This window comes from Halichoerus grypus, chromosome 7 (genome assembly GCF_964656455.1).
Source record: "Halichoerus grypus chromosome 7, mHalGry1.hap1.1, whole genome shotgun sequence".
Classification (NCBI taxonomy): Eukaryota; Metazoa; Chordata; class Mammalia; order Carnivora; family Phocidae; genus Halichoerus; species Halichoerus grypus.
The window spans coordinates 118,066,308-118,086,273 of record NC_135718.1 but is presented as its reverse complement, the minus strand read 5'-3'; the positions used below and the strand labels follow the sequence as shown (position 1 = coordinate 118,086,273).

Sequence of the window (19,966 nt, the reverse complement as noted above, 5' to 3'; positions counted from 1 at the left end):
GCCTAGCACAGAGCTGGACAATAGCAGGGATTTGAGAGAAGACTGGAAAGAGGCAATATTTTTCTTTTTAAGTGTTCCTTTTTAAATCGATATGTAGTAAAATTGACTTCTTATATAATTCTATGAATTTTTAAACAATAGATTCAAATATCCACCGTCATCATCAGGAAACAGAACAGTTCCATCATCCCCAAACACTCCCTCATGCTATCCCTTTTATATATTCTTCTCCCCACCTCTTAGCTCCTTGGTGACCACTGATCTGCTCTCTACCACTCTACTTCTGTCTTTCTGAGAATGTTGTATAAATAGAATCATCCAGTATTTAACCTTTTGAAGACCGTCTTTTCTTCCCATTTTTTATAAGATTGTTTTCTAAGTGTGGAATTTTGAGATTCTATATTTGTTCTGGATGTAAATTTTTTTGTCAGATACGTGATTGTATATATTTTCTCCCAGTGTATAGCATATCTTTTCATTATCTTAACAGTGTCTTTCACAAAGCAAAAAGTTTTAATTTTGGTGAAGTCTCTCTCTCTTTTTTTTCTCGTATGAAGTGTGCTTTTAGTGTTGTATCTAAAAATTCTTTACTAACCTCAGGTCACAGATTTTTTCCCCCAATGTTTTGTTCTAGAAGATTTAGTGTTTTGCATTTAACATTTGGCTCTATGATCCATTTTGAGTTTATTTTTGTATAAGGTGTGAGGTTTAGACAGAACATGCATATGGATGTTCAATTGCAACAAAACACTTTATTTAAGAGACTAGCTCTTTTTTTATTGAATTGTTTTTGCATCTCTGTCCAAAATCAATCAGCAAATATATGTGTGGATCTGTTTCTGGATTCTCTGTTTTGTTTCATACCACACTGCCTTGATTATTGTAGGTTTATATTTATATTAAGTCTTAAAATTAGGTAGAATTCCTCCAACTTTATTCTTTTTCAAAATTGTTTTGACTATCTAGTTCCTTTGCTTTTCTATATCAATTTTAGAATCAGGTTGTCTATATCTATAAGAAATCCTGATAGGATTTTGATTAGAATTCCATTAAATCTGTGGGTCAGTTTTGGGGAGAATTGACATCTTTACTCTGTTGAATCTGCAAATCTGCAATGAACACACTATGTCTTGCCATTAATTTAGGTGTTCTTTGATTTTTTTTCATCAGTGTTTTATAATTTTCAATATACAGATTCTGGACATTATTGTTAGATATATTTCTCAGTATTTCATCTTTTTGTAGCTACTCTGAATAGTATTAAAATTTGACTTTCAAGTTTTCGTTGCCAGTATAAAGACATTTGGGTTTATTTTTCTGTTGACTTTATATCCTATGATCTTTCCAAGGTTATTTATTAGTTTTAGGAGTTTTTGGTAGAGTTTTCATTTTTTTCTACATAGACAATACACGTTTGGCAAAGGGAATAGTTTTATTTCTTTTATTTCTTTTTGTTGTCTTAGTGTTCTGCCTAGGACTTACAGTGCAGTGTTGAATAGAAGTGGTGAAAGTGAACATCCTTGCCTTGTTCCTGATCTTAGGAGGAAAGCATTCAGTCTTTTTCTCTTCAGTATGATATTCACTGTGGAGTTTTTGTATGCTGAATGCAGCATATTTAATTTTTAGTTTTGATAGCTTTTTATTTTGAAAGTAATGCATATTCATAAACATTTCAAGTAATAATTTAAGCCACTATGAGGAAATAAAAGCCTCCTAAATTTTATTTTATTTTATTTTTTTATTAAAAGATTATTTAATTAATTTATTTTTTTATTAAAAGATTTTATTTATTTATTTGACAGAGAGAGAGCACAAGCAGGGGGAGCGGCAGGCAGAGGGAGAGGGAGAAGCAGACTTTCTGCTGAGCAGGGAGCCCGATGTGGGGCTCGATCCCAGGACCCTGGGATCATGACCTGAGCCGAAGGCAGATGCTTAATGACTGAGCCACCCAGGCACCCCAAGCCTGCTAAATTTTAAACCCTTAGCTGCTTATATTATTACAAATGTCTGATGTTAAAGCAGTGAGAATTATTAGGTTTTGGTTGTTAAATCAGTAGCTCCATGAAGGTTTCTTGAAAAATGGTGTTGGCTTACTCTGGAAATAGTTTCAGCAAATGGAGTAGTCATGGGGGTAGGGAGGGAGATTAATTTGTTGAAAAATGTATTTATGATTAAAAATTTTGAAAAATCATGGTTCGGCTCAGGCCATGATCCAGGGTCCTGGGATCAAGCCCCACTTTGGGAATCCCTGCTCAATGGGAAGTTTGCTTCTCTCTCCGCCCCCTGCTCTTGCTTTCTTGCTATCTTTCTCTCTCTCTCAAATAAATAAATAAAATCTTTAAAAAAAAAAAAAGAAAAATCATGGTTCTTAAGTTGTTCAGTTTTTTTTCTAGCATCTTGTTTTATTCTACCTTTCCTTTGTTTTTAACTGTTAATACTGTTTAATAGAAAACTATCTCATGTGAAAAATGTTAGTAAGCAGTTTTTTTTTTTTTTAAGATCTTATTTATTTATTTATTTAGAGAGAATGTGAACAGGGGGAGGGGCAAAGGTAGAGGGAGAAGGAGAATCTCAAGTGGACTCCACATTGAGAGTGGAGCCTGAGGCGGGGCTCCATCTCACGATCCTGAGATCATGACCGGAGCTGAAATCAAGAGTTGAATGCTTAATCGACTGAGACACCCGGGCTCCCCTAGTAAGCAGGTTTTAAAAAATGTAAGCCAATCCTGTTTTCATTTTGTGTATTGATAACTTATATGCTCAGATATTAAGATTTTGTGTTAAACTGCAAACTTTAACAACAATGATTTTGATTTTCCTTGAAATTAGATTGGAAAATAGTTTACCTTAGAGTGGTGCCATTATATTTGGTAAATTTAAAGTGAGAAATACAACTTAACATTTATTGAGTGTCCAAAGGTAGCTTGCTGTTATAGTCTTTATTCTCTCTTTAGATTTTGGGATTTTAATGATGTAGAAAGCAATCATTCCTTTCAACATATTACTTTTGTAAAAACTTGTTAGAAAGTGGAATGTCTGAATTTTTTCCCGTTGACTTATGTATCTTATATGGAAGTTCTTTCATTCCAGAGAACTAAACAATGTTGTAAAATGTCTAATTAAATTGGTTTGTGCAGGTGCTGTCTCTTGGGTCCAGACTGCCTGGCTGGCGGGTGATTAACCAACCCAAATATTCTTGCCAACCAGTGACAACCTGCAGCTCTGCAGGGAAAAGAGGGAAAGAGGAACTGAGAAGCAGGTGATGGGGTAGGGTGGAGGTTGAGTTTGGTAAGAGGACACTTGCCTCTGGGAGCTGGGCGCTTTGAGGTACCTATTCTTGCCAGAGAGAGGGGGTGTGTGTGTGTGTGTATGAAATGCAGTTTAAAGGTGCCAGTATGTTTATATGAAAGTATGGATTTTTTGAAAGTCAAATGCCTGAAAGTCAGGATTGTGTGCATTGCGTTGATGAATGTGCCATTTGGTTTACCTAATCACCACAATGGGAAATGTTCGGTGTAGTATAGCCTTACATTTTTGTATATCCAATTATTCTCATCCCACATTTGGGGAGTCCTATCTTTGAGAGATGAAGAGTGGGCATGTGTCCCCCCCCTTTTTTTTCATGTTTGATTATTTGTATCTTGACACTTAGTTTTTAAAAAATGTTACTTTTGGGGGCGCCTGGGTGGCTCAGCCGTTAAGCGTCTGCCTTCGGCTCAGGTCATGATCCCAGGGTCCTGGGATCGAGCCCCGCGTCGGGCTCCCTGCTCTGCGGGGAGCCTGCTTCTCCCTCTCCCACTCCCCCTGCTTGTGTTCCCTCTCTCGCTGTGTCTCTCTCTGTAAAATAAATAAATAAAAATCTTTAAAAAAAAAGTGTTACTTTTGTAAACCCTTTATCCACTTAGCTCTATTACCAGACTGGTAGCTGAAGAGCCATCAGAAGACTTGACTGAAATAAGTTGCTCATAAAAGTAGCTTCTTAAAATTTATATTTAACTCATTTCTACTTGGTTCTAAAGGGACTAATTTTGTGATCATTTTTTGTAAGCGATATAATAGATTTGACTGATTTTTGTAGCTCTGTTTTCTAGGAGTTATCTTTCAATCTTATGAAGAAGACAGTTCTTTTGTGTGGGTCTGAGTGAAGAGAGTGACTTCAAATCATAATTATGATGGTAATTAGATAAATGAGTATTTTAAACTTTTAAAGAAAGTTGGTAATACTTATTAAGAAGTAGATAAAATAAGTTAGCACTCTGAAAAGGATCTAGAGGACCTAATGACTGTATGATCTGTTGATTATTATGGGACTACCAAGCCCTAAAACTTCAGGTCTTTTTTTTTTTTTAAGATTTATTTATTTATTTGTCAGAGAGAGAGAGAGCGTGTGCGAGTGTGCGCACAAGCAGGGAGAGCTGCAGGCTGAGGGAGAAGCAGGAGCTCCTGCTGAGCAAGGGGTCGGACTCTATCCCAGGACCCCGGGATCCTGACCTGAGCCGAAGGCAGACGCTTAACTGACTGAGCCACCCAGGCGTCCCCCTCAGGTCTTTGTTTTAAAGATAGGAAAGAGGGCTCATTTTAAGGTTGCTTTCTCTTTGGTTTATTACTAAACTGGCAAAAAAGCAGTTCATGGCTAGTACCAGAGCCTGTAATCAGACCCCTTTCTATTTAGCTCCTTCTCTTCTGCCAAAGCACTTCTTCAGCTGCTATTTTTTGGTCAACTTACATTTCTCTGTAAAAGACAAAATGGGTTTACCTAACAGGCATCAGGAATATTACTTGCATACTTGGAATTTCATGTGACAGAGAGAGAGAGAGAGAGGGAATATGAGCAGGGGAGAGAAGCAGAGGGAGAGGGAGAAGCAGACTCCCCGCTGAGCCAGGAGCCTGATACGGGGCTCGATTCCGGGACCCTGAGATCATGCCCTGAGCTGAAGGCAGACGCTCAACCATCTGAGCCACCCAGGCACCCCGGAATTTTAATCTTTAGGAGGGCCGATTTAGTTGTGTCCTGGAAGGAGTACTTTGTTTGGAATCATGGAGTTCTGAGATCCAGTCTTGCCTGTAACTGATTAATATGATTAATATTAGTATGTGACTGTATGCTCTTGGGCTTGGTTATCTCATCCTACCAGGCAGGATTGTTGTGGTGATTAAATGAAGTAGAGGACTTAATTTCTTTTTTTTTTTTTAAAGATTTTATTTATTTGACAGAGAGAGACACAGCGAGAGAGGGAACACAAGCAGGGGGAGTGGGAGAGGGAGAAGCAGGCCCCCTGCGGAGTAGGGAGCCTGACGCGGGGCTCGATCCCAGGACCCTGGGATCATGACCTGAGCCGAAGGCAGACGCTTAACGACTGAGCCACCCAGGCGCCCCTAGAGGACTTAATTTCTTAGCACAGTAAGAGATAATGACCTTCACTGTAAGCCCTTGTTTGTTTTCCTAAATTCAGAATTTGCTGTTGGCATTAACAGGGGCAGATGGACTACAAACATTGCAGCAGCATTTCCCAACTGTATTTCAAATTTAATGGGTGTTGCATTAAATAAATAAAATAATAGCAGATAACATATGATAAAAACAAAAAGTTGACTGGATAGATACTACATATTTTTCTTTTGGAGATTTACTATGCATGATAATGTATTAAAAGGCTTGAGAAAAGGCCTGCTGTAAAAAATGTCTCTTTTTTAAACAAAGGTAAACTGAATTGGTCATTAAGCTCTTCCTTTGAGAGCACTGATTTTAAAGAATATTGATATTCCATACAGCACGGTTTGTGAAGCACTGCTTTAGGGTAATAATTGGAAGATGACTTGGTGATAGAATTCTCTATACCAAGAGGCTCTACAAGATATCTGTATAGGTGATAGGTAAGGCTTACAGTGGAAATTCAGGAAATTTAGACAAAAGGAATCACTGCTTTAAATTCCATCTTTTGTGGCATTTATTGGCTGAATTTTATGACAAAATATTGAAATTCACCCCAAAAGAAGTTACTAAATGCTAGCTAGTAACCTGTATCAGAGGGAATTTACAGTGTTGTTTTTTTTTTTTTTTAGAGTTGATATTACTTGTTGAGATAATTGCTAAGATAGTGTTATAAGTTATAAAAATCTGGGTCTGAGGGCTCATTTTGTTCATTTTCATTATGATCGTATTCTTTCTTCAGATTTCTGATCGATATTCTTATTTTTCACCAACTTTAAATTCCTGCTGAAGAGAATTACATAGTTAGAAAGAGTTGGATATTTGGTCTCAACCTATGTTATCCTAACCAACCCTTTTGTGTTTTTGATTTCCATCTCAGGGGACATATTCTTAACTATTTAAATAAGATTATGCATGTGGGAATACTGAATCTCTTATAGTGGGGCGCCAAGTGGTTGAACTTGCTAATGTATTTGCCAAGCGGTTATATTTTTATAATATAGTGGTGTAGAGATCAGACCCAGTGTATTTTCTGTTATAGTTCAGTATCTAGAAGTGGAGTAGGCCTTAATATTTGTTGAATGAATAAGTGAAAGAATAAATAAAACCTAATGGTGACAGGGTTTGTGGAAGTAAGTAAACTCAATTATTGCTGAAAATATTACGGATAATTTGAGGGATACAGTGTAGTACAGTGGAAAGAGCACTGGACCAGGAGTCAGAAATCCAAGTTCTAATTCCAAATCTAAAGGTGAATAGTCATGTGATCTTATTCAAGTCTCTGGATCTTATTTCCTTATTGGTAAAAGGGAGACTCATAATAACCACTCCTGCCTAGTTCATAGGTTGTTGAGGGAATAAAATGAATCATTAATAAAATGCTTTGCAAATATAAATGTACAAAATCAGATTTTCCCCCCTCCATGCCTAGCACAGTACCTTGAACAGTATTAGCACCGGTATAGACTTTTCTTTCTTAATACTGAAAAGGAGGCTAAGAAACAGAGTCTAGGATTGATTCTTGGAATGCTCACAGATTGTTGGGGGATAGAAGGAGGAAGAGGAACCTGCAAAAGAGAAGCAAAAGAACCAAGGAGGAAAGAGGGGAACCAGGAAAGTATAGTCCTGAACTCTCCAGACATGATTTTCACTAAGCTTTGCTTATGCTCTTGGGGAAAGGGATAGTTAATACTTGGCAGGTAGCTTTTGATTTAATTTTCTGATCTCTGCCTGATTAAATCCCTCGCCCCTTCACATGAGAAGTATTTGAGGGTGAAGAGAAGTTCTTGTAAGCTTAAATTAAAGACCTTCACTTAGGTACTTTAAGAATACCTAAACTTTGGTTTACTGTATTTTCTATACTAACTATGAATAATTTATTATCATGAAAACATTAGAAGTCTTAATCACTCAGCTGTTCCTGACAGCTTCAGGCATGCCACTGTGGTCTGGACAGTGAGCATCCAGTGTCAGGGAAAGGTCTGGGATGAAGTGTTTTCCCAACCTGTTGCTTAGCACACTGCTGTTCCCTGAGATACTAAAATAAGTTTGGGAAATACAGCCCTCCTCCTCCATTCTGCATTTCCTCCCCCCCCCGCCCCCTGCACGCGTATCACTAGACTGTGAACTCCGTGAAGGTGTGAATGCAGGGGCTTTGTCTAATTCACCATGTAGCAGCAGCACATAGAACTCTGTGAGCCACTCAGCCTGTAGATGACAAATCATAATCAGATTGGCTATTTCTGATAAGATGGTTTTAAAATTGTGGATATTGGGCACCTGGCTGGCTTAGTTGGAAGAGTGTGCGACTCTTCATCTTGGGGTTGTGGGTTTGAACCCCACATTGGGTGAAGAGATTACTAAAAATAAACAAACTTTTAAAAAGTTGTGGATATTGTTAGGGGATGGCTAATGTATTTCTGCTTACTCAGTATACATATATTTGATTTCCAGGAATGGCTTACCTGAAGAAAATCCAAAATGTGATACTTCTAATTGCATACTGAATCAGGAAATAATTTCTTTTGTCACAAAAAGATCATTTGCGTATGTAAAGGAAGATTATTTAAAATAGTAAGATATCTTCATATATTTACAAAGTGATTGAGTTGTAAATTAGTAAATCTATTACTTTTCCATAAAAGAAAACTTGTAGAATGTCAGGTACACCTGACTAAACCTTCTTGCCAGTGATCAGATGTTGACTGTTTTTGGTGGGCAGATTATCTGTGGCTTGATTATCCCTGACTCTCTTCTCATTAGCATATTTTACAAAAATTTAAGAAAAATTTATAGTAGGCAAAATTAAATCATTCGTTGTGTGAAACACTATCATAGTTTTAGAAAGGTGGGTGTATGTTGGGGGGGTGCTAGTATGTGAAAGTAATAGCTAAAATTCAGTATTTGAATAATTTTATGGTCATTAGTTAACTATTCTAGCCTCTTATTCTAAATCTGTGTTGTCTAATACAGTAAGAATCAGTCATATGTGGCTATTTGTATTTAAATTTAAATTAATTTAAATGAGATAAAATTAAAAATTCAGTTATTAATTGCAGTAGCCATGTTTCAGGTGCTCAGTAGCCACGTACATATATGTGGCCAGCCGCTACTGTGTTGAACAGTGCAGATAAGGAACATTTCTTTCCATGATCAAAGAAAGTTCTAGTGGATAACACTATTCTAAATTAATGAAAATTGCCAAGAGAATTCACCAAATTTATATATCCTGAAAGCTGGAGAATAGAGTGGCAAGAAATTGGAAACCTTTCCCGTCTGGAATTCTTAGGTGGGGCCTCTCAAGATAGTTAAATTCTCTAGTAAGGGAGAGAAGGAACTAACTTTTTTATTATGATGTTCTTGCCGTGCTCTGATTTGATGTCTGTCAGAGCCAGGCCAGGCAGGGAGTATTATTCCCCATTTTATAGTGGAGGTCAAGCCTCTTGAGTGGATCATAATCTTCAGTTTACGGTTCTGTCACCAGTCAGCCAAGACTTCTTTCTTCTTCTCATCCATAGGGAACTATTTTAATGTGTTAATGTATCTTTTTGTCTTTGCAAAATGCATATTAAAGCATCTAGTTCACGAAATTTACATTTACATAGATGGTATTATGTATCTAATGTGAGATTTACCTACTCTCCAGTGCTGTTTGATGATTTAAACACCCAGCCTTCTTCTTTTCGTAAGTTTTGTGAGGAAATCTTTCTAAATGGTGTTAAACTTTTTGGCTTTCATAATTAGAGAAGTCTGAAATAATCCCCCTCTTTTTCTTTGCTCAAGGAATATTGATAGGATTATTTGTCCCTGAATGCTGTATGTGATTTTTTGTAAGTTACTTTTCTTCACCCGTTCGATGGTCAGTGATTACTTCACACAGGTATTGGTGTGCCTGAGCACTGTGGCTGCTTTTTTTTTAATTGGAATTTTTATTGAGCTAACTGTAGATTCATGTATAGTTGTAAGAAATAATACAGAGCCATCCCTTGTATACTTTGAATGGGCACAGCTGCTTTTTTTGCTTCTACTTTATATGTAGGCTGGGAAGTGGGGTAGAAAAGCTTGTTAGAATTATGTCAAGTAAGAGTGAAGCCACCGCATTCTCTTATGAATGTAATGTATGAACTTTAGTGTGTGGGCTTTTTTTTAGCTACCTTTCTTTCTTTTTCTTTTTCTTTCTTTCTTTCTTTCTTTCTTTCTTTCTTTCTTTCTTTCTTTCTTTTCTTTCTTTCTTTCTTTCTTTCTTTCTTTTTCTTTCTTCCTTCCTTCCTTCCTTCCTTCCTTCCTTCCTTTCCTTTCTTCCTTCCTTCCTTCCCTTTTTTTTTTTAAAGATTTTATTTATTTGGCAGAGAGAGAGAGAGAGCCAGAGAGCACAAGAATTGCAGAGGGAGAAGTAGAAGCAGGCTCCCCATGGAGCTGGGAGCCCGATGCGGTGGGGGGAGGGGGGGACCCTGGGATCATGACCAAAGGTAGCCGCCCAACCGACTCAGCCACCCAGGTATCCCTTTAGCTGCCTTTTTCTTAATTTTTTTAGCATGTGTTTCAGGTGGTGAAGTTATTATATAGCTGAGTTCTTTGTAAGTGATATAATATGGTATTTCTTTTCCTTTAAGCAAATTGAATTTCTCAGTCAAATACTGTTGTAATTAATTATACAGATGTGAAATCTTAAATTTTGGTAATGATGAGATATTTCTGTGTATGTTTTGTTTTAGGTTGTTTCACGAAGAAATCCAGAGGATGTCCAGGAGGTAACATGTTTATACATACGAAAATTTTATTTTATATATTTGACAAAAATTTAATTAAATGCTTTGTTGAGGAAACGGAATTGTTGGTATGTCTGTTTTCATATTTATGTGTTTGTCTGGAGATCATCTTTAGCTCACAAAACAGTAGCTGAAGTTTCCTATTTAAGACCTATTAAGTATGGTTAAGTTTTAGTAGGTGTTAAGTTATACAAGGAAGAATTTAAGGAATTATAGTGCTGTTTAATAATGTGATAATGTTTCTGAAAACTAACATTCGTAAGATTTTAGTATTAGTTAAGAGCTCTTATCTATTTCAAAATCATGATAACTTTAATAAAAAATGAGTATTTGGTAACTAATTAATTTTAAAGATCATAATAAATTATGGGTTTCTGTCTACTTTCAGTTTTATATTGAGTTGACATGTTGACACCTTGGAAAACTGCTTTGGGTGTAGATGTCTGTTTCTTTTTTAAATTTGTAGTTAGTTGTTTTGCAGACTCTTTCTCTCTAAAATGATACCAGTTTGTGTGTTTTTGCTTAAAACTATGGAATTCTTTATTTGTAATTATTTTGTGCTTGTTATATACCTTAAGGAATCCTAACTGGGGAGCTTGCTTGTTTTAACATTTTTTGATTTACTTTCATTTTGGTACCTGCTCATTTACACCATATTAGAAGGACATATGTTGGGGATTTTTTTTCTTACTAAAGTGTTTAAAAAAGATATTATAAATTGGCAGTCTTGATTCTGCAAAAGTTTCCCCCCCCATTTGAATTTTAATGTCTTTAGATGGAGTATGTATTTTCTAACAAGCCCCACTACTCCTTACTTAACAAACCTGGCTTGATTCATACATTTAAATTGTTTGGTGCTGGTTGGTTTGAGTGTGTGACATCAGGTTTAGACAGTATTTGAAATTTTATACATTAGCATTTCTTGCTGTATTTGAGTCAATATTTGTTTTGAGTTCAATAAAACACAATTTTAAAAGATTTCATACTATTTTTCTTAGGTGTTTTAAGATATCTCACTTTTCCCCCTCACTAACCAGGAAGAGAATATTGTAGTATAGTTATTTTGGAAAAAAGGATATATGTATTTCTATATCTATATCCTTCCAAAATGGAAGTGAAAGTAATTTGCACCATTGTATTAAGTACTGTCTTTACTTAAGTGTCAATTGGCTAGTATGGACTTTCTTTAGAATTCTTCTAATTATGTTGAATTAATAATCAGTACAGTCTGTTCTGCTTTTGAAATTTTACAATTCTGTTAAAATTAAAGATGGGTTGTGTTTCCTTTGAATACATTGTCTGATTGCTATGCTGTAGTTTGTAGCTTGATGTTCCCATTTTCCAGGGAGAATCCTGAGCCAACCTATCCATGAACATACTCTCTGCCATTTCCTTAATCCTTTTTTGGGGAAAACTCTTTTATAATAACAACTGTTGGTGAACCATTCATCAGAAAACTCTTGTAAGTGTCCTTTAGTTAGATGATTGCATGGTCCTTTGTTAGACATGGTATAAAAATTTTTAAAAATGTCTTCTGTCTTGCCAGCTTCTTGAAATATAGAATAACCTTGAAATTGTAACACTCTAGCTTCTCATGTATTTCATTCAAACATTGGAATTCTCATCTAGGAGAGAAATTTGCTACCTAGAGTTTGTTTCCATTTCCTTTCCTTTCAATTTCTCTCTCCTCTTAAAGGATTCATTTAGTTACTGCTTTAGAATTTAGTCAGGCTTCCCAAGCGCTATTGAAGATTAGAAGATGTTCTGTTGATCTAACCAAATATAGGGCTAATAATATGCTATCCTTATAAAACTGGAGATGTTTTGTTGGTTTTCTTTTATAGATGTATTTGCACACCTTGGTACATGCTACCAGGTAGCAGTGTTTTCTTCCTAATGCTGAAATACTCACATGGAGGAAATAATTTAAAATTATCCAGGATAGATTTCTTTTACAAAGTTTTATCCTTCAAAAATTCCCTCTAAATTTTTATTTATTAAGAGAAGCATGGGATGGGGCACCTCGGTGGCTCAGTCGGTTAAGCATCTGACTTTGGCTCAGGTCATGATCTCAGGGTCCTGGGATCGAACCCCACATCGGGCTCCCTGCTCAGCGGAGAGCCTGCTTCTCCCTCTTCCTCTGCTCCTCCCCCTGCTTGTGCTCTCTTTCTCTCTGTCAAATAAATAAATAAAATCTTAAAGAAAAAAAAGAGCAGCATGGGAAACTCAGGGGGACAGCAACAGTTAATGTGGCCTCTCATTCAGTAGATTCTCTAAAGCATGAACACCTGCAGAAGGGTAAAGAAAGAACTAGAGATGTTGTGCCCTCCCTCCCGTACCTTTTTCAAAAAGTAACCTATAACTCTGTTTCTCTATAGGTAGTAGATTTCGCTGGTGAAATTTGGGAAAAGGAGAAGAACTGAAATAGAACTTTCTATGTATCACGTCAGAAATCTGTTAAGTCATTTCATAAATAAAATAGTTTGATAAAAACCATTTGAAAACATTTAAAACGTGTCAAGGGAAAGAAAAGGCTCTTGAAAAGGGGAGAAAGAAAATCCGTAAGCAAGTATGGTAGTGGTGCTGGTTGCAAGAAAAGATGATTCAGCAATTTTAAAATACTATGTGAGAGGACAAATTGAATTGAGTGGTTTTGTTTATGGGATCTAAAGGTTTTTGCTATCATTAAGTGAAATTATCTGAAAAGAAAACATTTATGTAAAAATTATTTAAGGGAATGTTTTTAATGAAAGTTCAAAAGCTTTTACGAAATTCGTAGTGTATATATATGACTGTCACTGAATTAATATTTAACTGAGGAATTTTATGCAAAGTAACTTTAATGAATAAGAAATTTCTGCAGGGGTTTGTTCAATAGAATAGTAGTTGTTATACAGTTTTTTTTTTCCTAGTAGGAAACAATTACTAGAGAAAATAATTTTTGCATGCATCTTTTGGACTTTGTTTAGTCCATTTATAAACATCAGTACTGCTAATGTAGTGGAAATGTGCTTTTGTTCACTTTTCCCTTTTGAAGATTTCTAGAAATGTCCAAGGTTAAAAGGAGTACGAAGAAAAAGAGGCAGTAGATGGTACATTTTGTGATGCTTTGATTTCTTTCATTTTTTTTTTTTTTTTTAAGATTTTATTTATTTATTTGACAGAGAGAGACACAGCGAGAGAGGGAACACAAGCAGGGGGAATGGGAGAGGGAGAAGCAGGCTTCCCGCTGAGCAGGGAGCCCGATGCGGGGCTCGATGTGGGGCTCGATCCCAGGACCCTGGGATCATGGCCTGAGCTGAAGGCAGACGCTTAAGCACTGAGCCACCCAGGTGCCCCGATTTCTTTCATTTCTTGAGGGTTTATATTTGCTCTTAGATATTTGGTTCTATAGTTCTAGTGTTGAGAATAAGGAGGATGTGAGAGAATAAATTAGGCATGATGAAAAAAAGAGTCTTACCTTGGAGGCTCTAATTCTTATTCTGACAGACTATATGCTAGTTTATAGACAGTGTTGTTATTATCATTATTGTGATTAAGTTACTAACTTTTTCCCCTTAAGTTACTCTGCCTTAAAAATGACCCTAATTAGAACAGAAATTTTATCTGCAGATTTGTTTCCATGAGCTACATACAGTCTTTTTTTTTTTTTATAAAGATTTTATTTATTTATTTGAGAGAGAGAGATTGAGAGACAGAGAGCATGAGAGGGAAGAGGGTCAGAGGGAGAAGCAGACCCCCTGCCGAGCAGGAAGCCCGATGTGGGACTCGATCCCAGGACTCCAGGATCATGACCTGAGCCGAAGGCAGTCGCTTAACCAACTGAGCCACCCAGGCACCCCATACAGTCTTTTGAATAGCTCTCGTTTCTAGTTTATAATGGCTTTAAGGATGGCATTTATCTTATGTAAGGTTATTTTCACAAGCCCATCACCCATTTCTGCCTTTGGCAGCGTGATACCAACACAATTTGATCTATTTTAAAAATATAAAAACAGCACTTTTTTTCCCCATGACAGAATTATTTTCATGTATTGAAATTAGAAATTACAGAGAAGCAAAAAATGTGAAAATTAAAATCACTTGTAACCTCACTGTCCTGAGACCATTTACTTTTCAAGTATTGGTTTGTCTTAGTTATTCATTCCTCTTGCTCTTTTACTGGGACTGTTGGTTCTTTACTATCAGCTTTTGTCTCATTCACTTCCATTTTAAAATAAAATCTTTTCTTCCATCCAGGTGGTCTGTCTCATGGCAAAACCAAGTTCTTAAATACCTACTTTGCACTTGGTTTCCTCTTCCTTCTGGCTGACCTCTCATCGTTAGGGTTCCTCATTGTTTTGTCCTCAGATTCCTCATCTTGTTAAAAATGCTGAGAAAGCTTTCCTGAGTGATTGCACACCTCTCTGCTGATAATTCCCAAATGAATACATCTTGCTTAGTTCTCTCTCTTGAACTCCATACCTGTGCCAAATATGTCTAAAATTGAACTTTGTTCTTATCTTAAAAGTTTCCTCTCCGCTTTTCTTCACCTTAGAGAATGGCACCACTATTTATCCAGTTGCAAAAGCCCAGATTCTAGTGATTATATTTGGCATCTCACTCTCATTTTAAAAACGTCATCCCCAGTCCCTTCTCTCTCTCTTTATTTTTGTTGGTCTAATCACTACTTGCCTTCAGTATTCCTAAGATAATACCTTCCGTAGGTGCTCCTTTCTTAATACCCTTGGGCTTCCCTTGTTCGCATTTATCACACCGTCTTTTGACTTAGTTATTGTGTTGGCTTCCTGCTGCCCACCAAGACCGGAAGTCTTTGAAGGCAGGGTCTGTGTTTCTCATTTCTTCATCCTTTGTGCTAACACAGAGCCTAGCACAGAGTAGGGACATGAAAATACTTGTTTTGGTGACTATTTTTGTTGTTGAGTAAATGAATAAAAGGAAACATCAGAAGGAAGCAGTTTAAATTAATTCATATGATAATTTGACTAGTCTCCCAGGATTATAACTATAGTAAAAACAAGAAACTCATCATGGTAGAATTTTTTGATAGTATGATAAAGTTTAGTTAAGAATTTCTTACATCCAGAGAGTAAAGTTTTTGACAAGAGTCTCTTAAATCTCACTTGATTACCTTCTTGGCCTAAATTTGCTTATTATTAGTATTACATTCTATTGAGTTTGTTAGAAGTGAGGTAATTAGGTTTTTTTTTTTTTTTTTTAGAAGCAAAGACCCTAGTATACCAGGTAATGGAATTTAAAACTCAGTTTTATCCTATTTTTTGGAGACTGAGGGGCTGAATCAATGATATCAAAGTCATGTCAAATCTGTTTTCTTTATAAAGGTTTTGTTTTTTCTAATTTAATCTGAATAAAGTTAAACAGTAATTCAAATTAATGGAGGTAAACCTCTATGTGTTATATAATCTAGATGACTGTTATTTTCTGTTTTGAACTATACTAGTTCTAATGGTATTCTGTTCAGGATTCATCTTGCCTTAAATCCTTATTTACTACTTTAAACTGAGATTTGTGAAATAAGATTTATGAAATGTAAAAGTTAAGGTTACTTGCTACACAACCATTTCTTCAGTGTTATTTAGTTTATCCTTTAGGCAAATGCTGTGTAGTTACTTTATGTTTAAAAATTGTTTAGGGGGCACTTGGATGGCTCACTTGGTTAAGCATCTGACTCTTGATTTCAGCTCAGGTCATGATCTCAGGGTCGTGAGATCAGGCCCTGTGTAAGGCTCTGTGCTCAGAGTGGTCTGCTTGAGATTCTCTCTCCTCCCCCCCAACACGTGTGCTCTCTCTCTCAATAAATAAATAAATAAATCTTTTAAAAAAATTGTCTAAATTAGGTGGCTTAGTTGGTTAAGCCTCAGACTCTTGATTTCAGCTCAGGTCATGATCTCAGGGTTGTAAGATTGAGCCCTGCTTTGGGCTCTGGGCTGAGCATGGAGCCTGCTTGGGATTCTCTGTCTCTCTCCTCCTCTCCCTCTGTGTGTCCCCCACCCCTGGGCTTGTGCGTGCTGTGCACTCTCTTTTTCTCTCAAAAAAATTGTCTAACTATTTTGTGTTTATAAACACTCTCTTTTTGAGGCAGAATATGTATTTTGATATCTAGCTCATTTCCAGGCTAATAGTAATTGAGTTTTGAAGAGGTTAAGTGACATTTTAGGTGGTATAGACCTTCTTTGTACCAGGTTGAATATTTTCCTAAGAAAACAGTACTTGTGTAAAATGAAATTTAAAAACCAAAACAGAAAAGTTAAAGAGTTGCTGCTATATATTTTTAAATCAAATATTATTTAATCTCAGACAGTTAACCATATTGGTTAGAACATATATTTGTTTGCCTTTGCATGACAATTTTGGGCACTTCCATGAAAAGATTTTTTGTTGTTTAGATATATGAACCTACATAGTGTCACTGTGAGAGATACATTTGATTTTTCTTTTTCTTTAGATAATCGTATGGAAGAGATACAGTGACTTTAAGAAACTACACAAAGAACTATGGCAAATTCACAAAAACTTATTCCGACATTCAGAATTGTTTCCTCCATTTGCTAAAGGAATAGTGTTTGGTAAGTGATGATTTTGAAATTGTGATTTTAAAAAGTGATGATTGGCTAATTGTGTGTGTATGCTGAACCCTGGAATACTGTATGATGAAGTCAGAAGCCCTTAGTAAGATGACTCGTATCAGGCAGCAAGCACTTGTTGTTTTTTCATGTTCCTGGTGTAGGCTCGTTAACTCTGATGCATTTACTCTTCCCTTTTGTGAAACAACAGCACACCAACTTCAATTCCAGCCAGTCAAGCAAATAAAAAAAAACAAAACAAAACATGTAGGAACATAAGAAGAGATGATATTGAATTATTCTTATAGTTCTGAAATTTGGGGATTTTTAAAAGTTTATACTTCATACATTTTTTCTAATACCTTCCTTAAAATGTGAATGGTTATGATTTGAGGCACCCGGCCAGGCCAGATACAGATATTTTGGGGTGGTGGCTCTGGATATGTTATTGATTAACGACTATTAGATTCATGGCTTCGCAAAATTTTAACAGCAAACTGAGGCACAGAGCTTCCTAGTACCCTGCTCTTGTTGCTCTGTGCTGCCTGTGGTGTGTGTGTGTGGGGGGTACGTCACCCTCTAGCAGGTTGTGGTGCCAGTTCCTGTCTGCAGCTCCCTGCTTACCAGTCCCAGCCTGCAGGTTCCTGTCCATCAGCTTTGGCTTTCCTACCATAGAACAGCTCTGACTGGGGTAACCCCGCTAACTTCTCGCATTCTGTGTGCCCAAGCCACACTGCATGCCTGTCTGCCAGCCTTGGTCTGCCTTTACCCCAGAAAGTTGTTTCCTCTGGCTTTCTTAACACAGACATTGTGTACCCTAGGCCCTGTGTTACCTTGCTTGGGAGTGGGCTCCCAGCACTGTGATTCTCTCTTGTTGCTCGCCCACTAGTCTGGTCCCATGTGAACTCTGGAGGGGTCTTTCTCGATTTCCTGGCAACTGTGGACCGGCTCTGGCCTAGGGAACCCAGCTAACTTCTCCCCCATTCAGTGGATACAAACACATCTTCTCCAGGAAGATCCCAATCCCAACTTTGGGCAAGGGGTTCCCCCTTCCAGGTTGTTCCTTCCTTTGGTACTTTCCTTTACCCCGGGGTAGTCTTTAGAATTAATAAGTTAACTGTTGTTTAATAGTCTTTATTTATATTAAGCTTTCCTTTTTCAAATTACTATGTGGATTTGGTCTCTGGACGAAGCCCTACTGATGCTCTCTTTGGTTGAGGAAGACTTTTGGATGATTTGAAATTATCCAATCTCCACCTGCTTGTAGTTTATGTGGAATAGTGATTTCTTCAGGCTGATTGCAGGACCACAGAACTCACTGAGCTTTACACCTTTCTTAGGATATTTTGCATGTTTTACAAATCCTTGAGATCTGGGGACAAGAAACAGATACATAATAGTATAGTAACATCAGTGGCATTTATGACAGAATGAAGTGTGGCCATCAAAAGCTTGTTGCTACAATTCTTTAATTTTAACAAATACTTAATATTAACAATTTATGATATATAGTGATGTCTTGAAATATAAGTAATGTCAAGAGGTATCTTGGGTTCATAATTACAAAGGAAAGTATTTGTATTTCCTTAGGTGAAAAGCAATGTGGACAACAGGTCAGTAGCAATAGAACCATTATTTTGATGGTACCATCAATTAATTTTGTTCCCCTATGAAGCATTAGGGGATCCATAAACTCTTGTAAATCTTTGGTCGCTTTTGGCCTTTGAGCTCAGACATTCCATGGTATTCACGTTTCTGATGCCTTCTGTTCATTGTTATTAGCCAGTATCTATGGTTCCTTACCTTTTTCCTTGATACTTTTTCTGATTAAAGTTGTAGTTGCTTTTTGCCATTGAACTACTACCTTTTCTGATCATGGTTCTGCTGCTGTTAATAGAGTCTTCTTCGATTAATACCAGTCCAGCTGTAATTATCCGGAAATTTTATAGGTACACTTAATTCAAGAAACATTTTAAAAATAGGCATTATGGATATGATGATTCAGCCTCTGTCTTCTGAGAAACTTAGCTGAAGTGAGCATCATGATCTAGAAGTTCTGAAAGGGAAGTGCTTTAGGATGTGACATCCTTACTGTCAAGTTTTTAAGTTTTGTGGCACTCTACTTTTTTTTTTTGAGATTTTTTTAAATTGAATATAGTTGACGTATAGTATGATAGGAGTTTCAGGCGTACAACACAGTGATTAAACATTTACATAGATTATGAAATCAATACAGTGAGGCTAGTTACCATCTGTCACCATACAAAGTTATTACATTATTATTGACTGTATTCCCTATGTTATACTTTACATCCCTGTGACTTACTTATTTTATAACTGGAAGTTTGTATCTCTTTATCCCCTTCACCCTGACCTCCTTCCCCTCTGGCAAGCACCATTTTGTTCTCTGTATCTATGAATCTCTTTCTGTTTTGTCTGTTCATTTGTTTCGTGTTTTTTAGGTTCCACATATAAGTGAAATCGTACTGTATTTGTCTTTCTCTGACTTATTTCACTTACCATAATACCCTTTAGGTCCATCCGTGTTGTCACAAATAACAAGTTTTCATTCTTTTTTATGGCTGAATAATAGACTGTTGTGCATGTGTATGTGTATATACCACATCTTCTTTATCAGTTCATCTATTGATAGACACTTAGGTGGCTTCCATATCTTGGCTATTGTAAATAATATTGAAATAAACATAGGGATGCATATATCTTTTTAAATTAGTGGTTTCATTTTCTTCAGATAAATACCTAGAAGTGGAATTGCTGGATCTTATGGTAGTTCTGTTTTTTTTTTTTTTTTTTAAAGATTTTATTTATTTGACAGAGCACAAGCAGAGGGAGAGAGAGGGAGAAGCAGGCTCCCTGCTGAGCAAGGGGCCTGATGTGGGACTCGATCCCAGGACCCTGGGATCATGGCCCTGGGCTGAAGGCAGCCGCTTAACCGACTGAGCCACCCAGGTGTCCCTGGTAGTTCTGTTTTTGATGTTTTGGAGAACCCCCATTCTGTTTTCCACAGTGATTGCACCAATTTACATTTGCACCAAAAGTTGCAAGAGGATTCCCTTTCCTCTAAATCCTTGCCAACACTTGTTATTTCTTATCTCTTTGAGCCTACTCATTCTGACAGATGTGGGGTGATATCTCATTGTGGTTTTGATTTGCAATTCCCT

General features: G+C 36.7%; 1 protein-coding gene across 5 annotated transcripts in view; it reads left to right on the top strand.

The window, feature by feature from the left end:
- Positions 1 to 19,966, top strand: part of RPS6KC1 (ribosomal protein S6 kinase C1) — a 190,741-nt gene that overhangs the window by 5,170 nt on the left and 165,605 nt on the right. For 4 of the 5 annotated variants that reach the window (XM_036101797.2, XM_036101795.2, XM_036101793.2 and 1 more), the window contains exons 2-3: positions 10,147 to 10,182; positions 16,667 to 16,787. In XM_036101797.2, the coding sequence (XP_035957690.2) occupies positions 10,147 to 10,182; positions 16,667 to 16,787 (157 nt within the window). Of the gene's footprint in view, positions 1 to 10,146; positions 10,183 to 11,649; positions 11,663 to 16,666; positions 16,788 to 19,966 lie in introns of those variants that run through there. The other variant, XM_078078117.1, reaches the window with a different exon arrangement.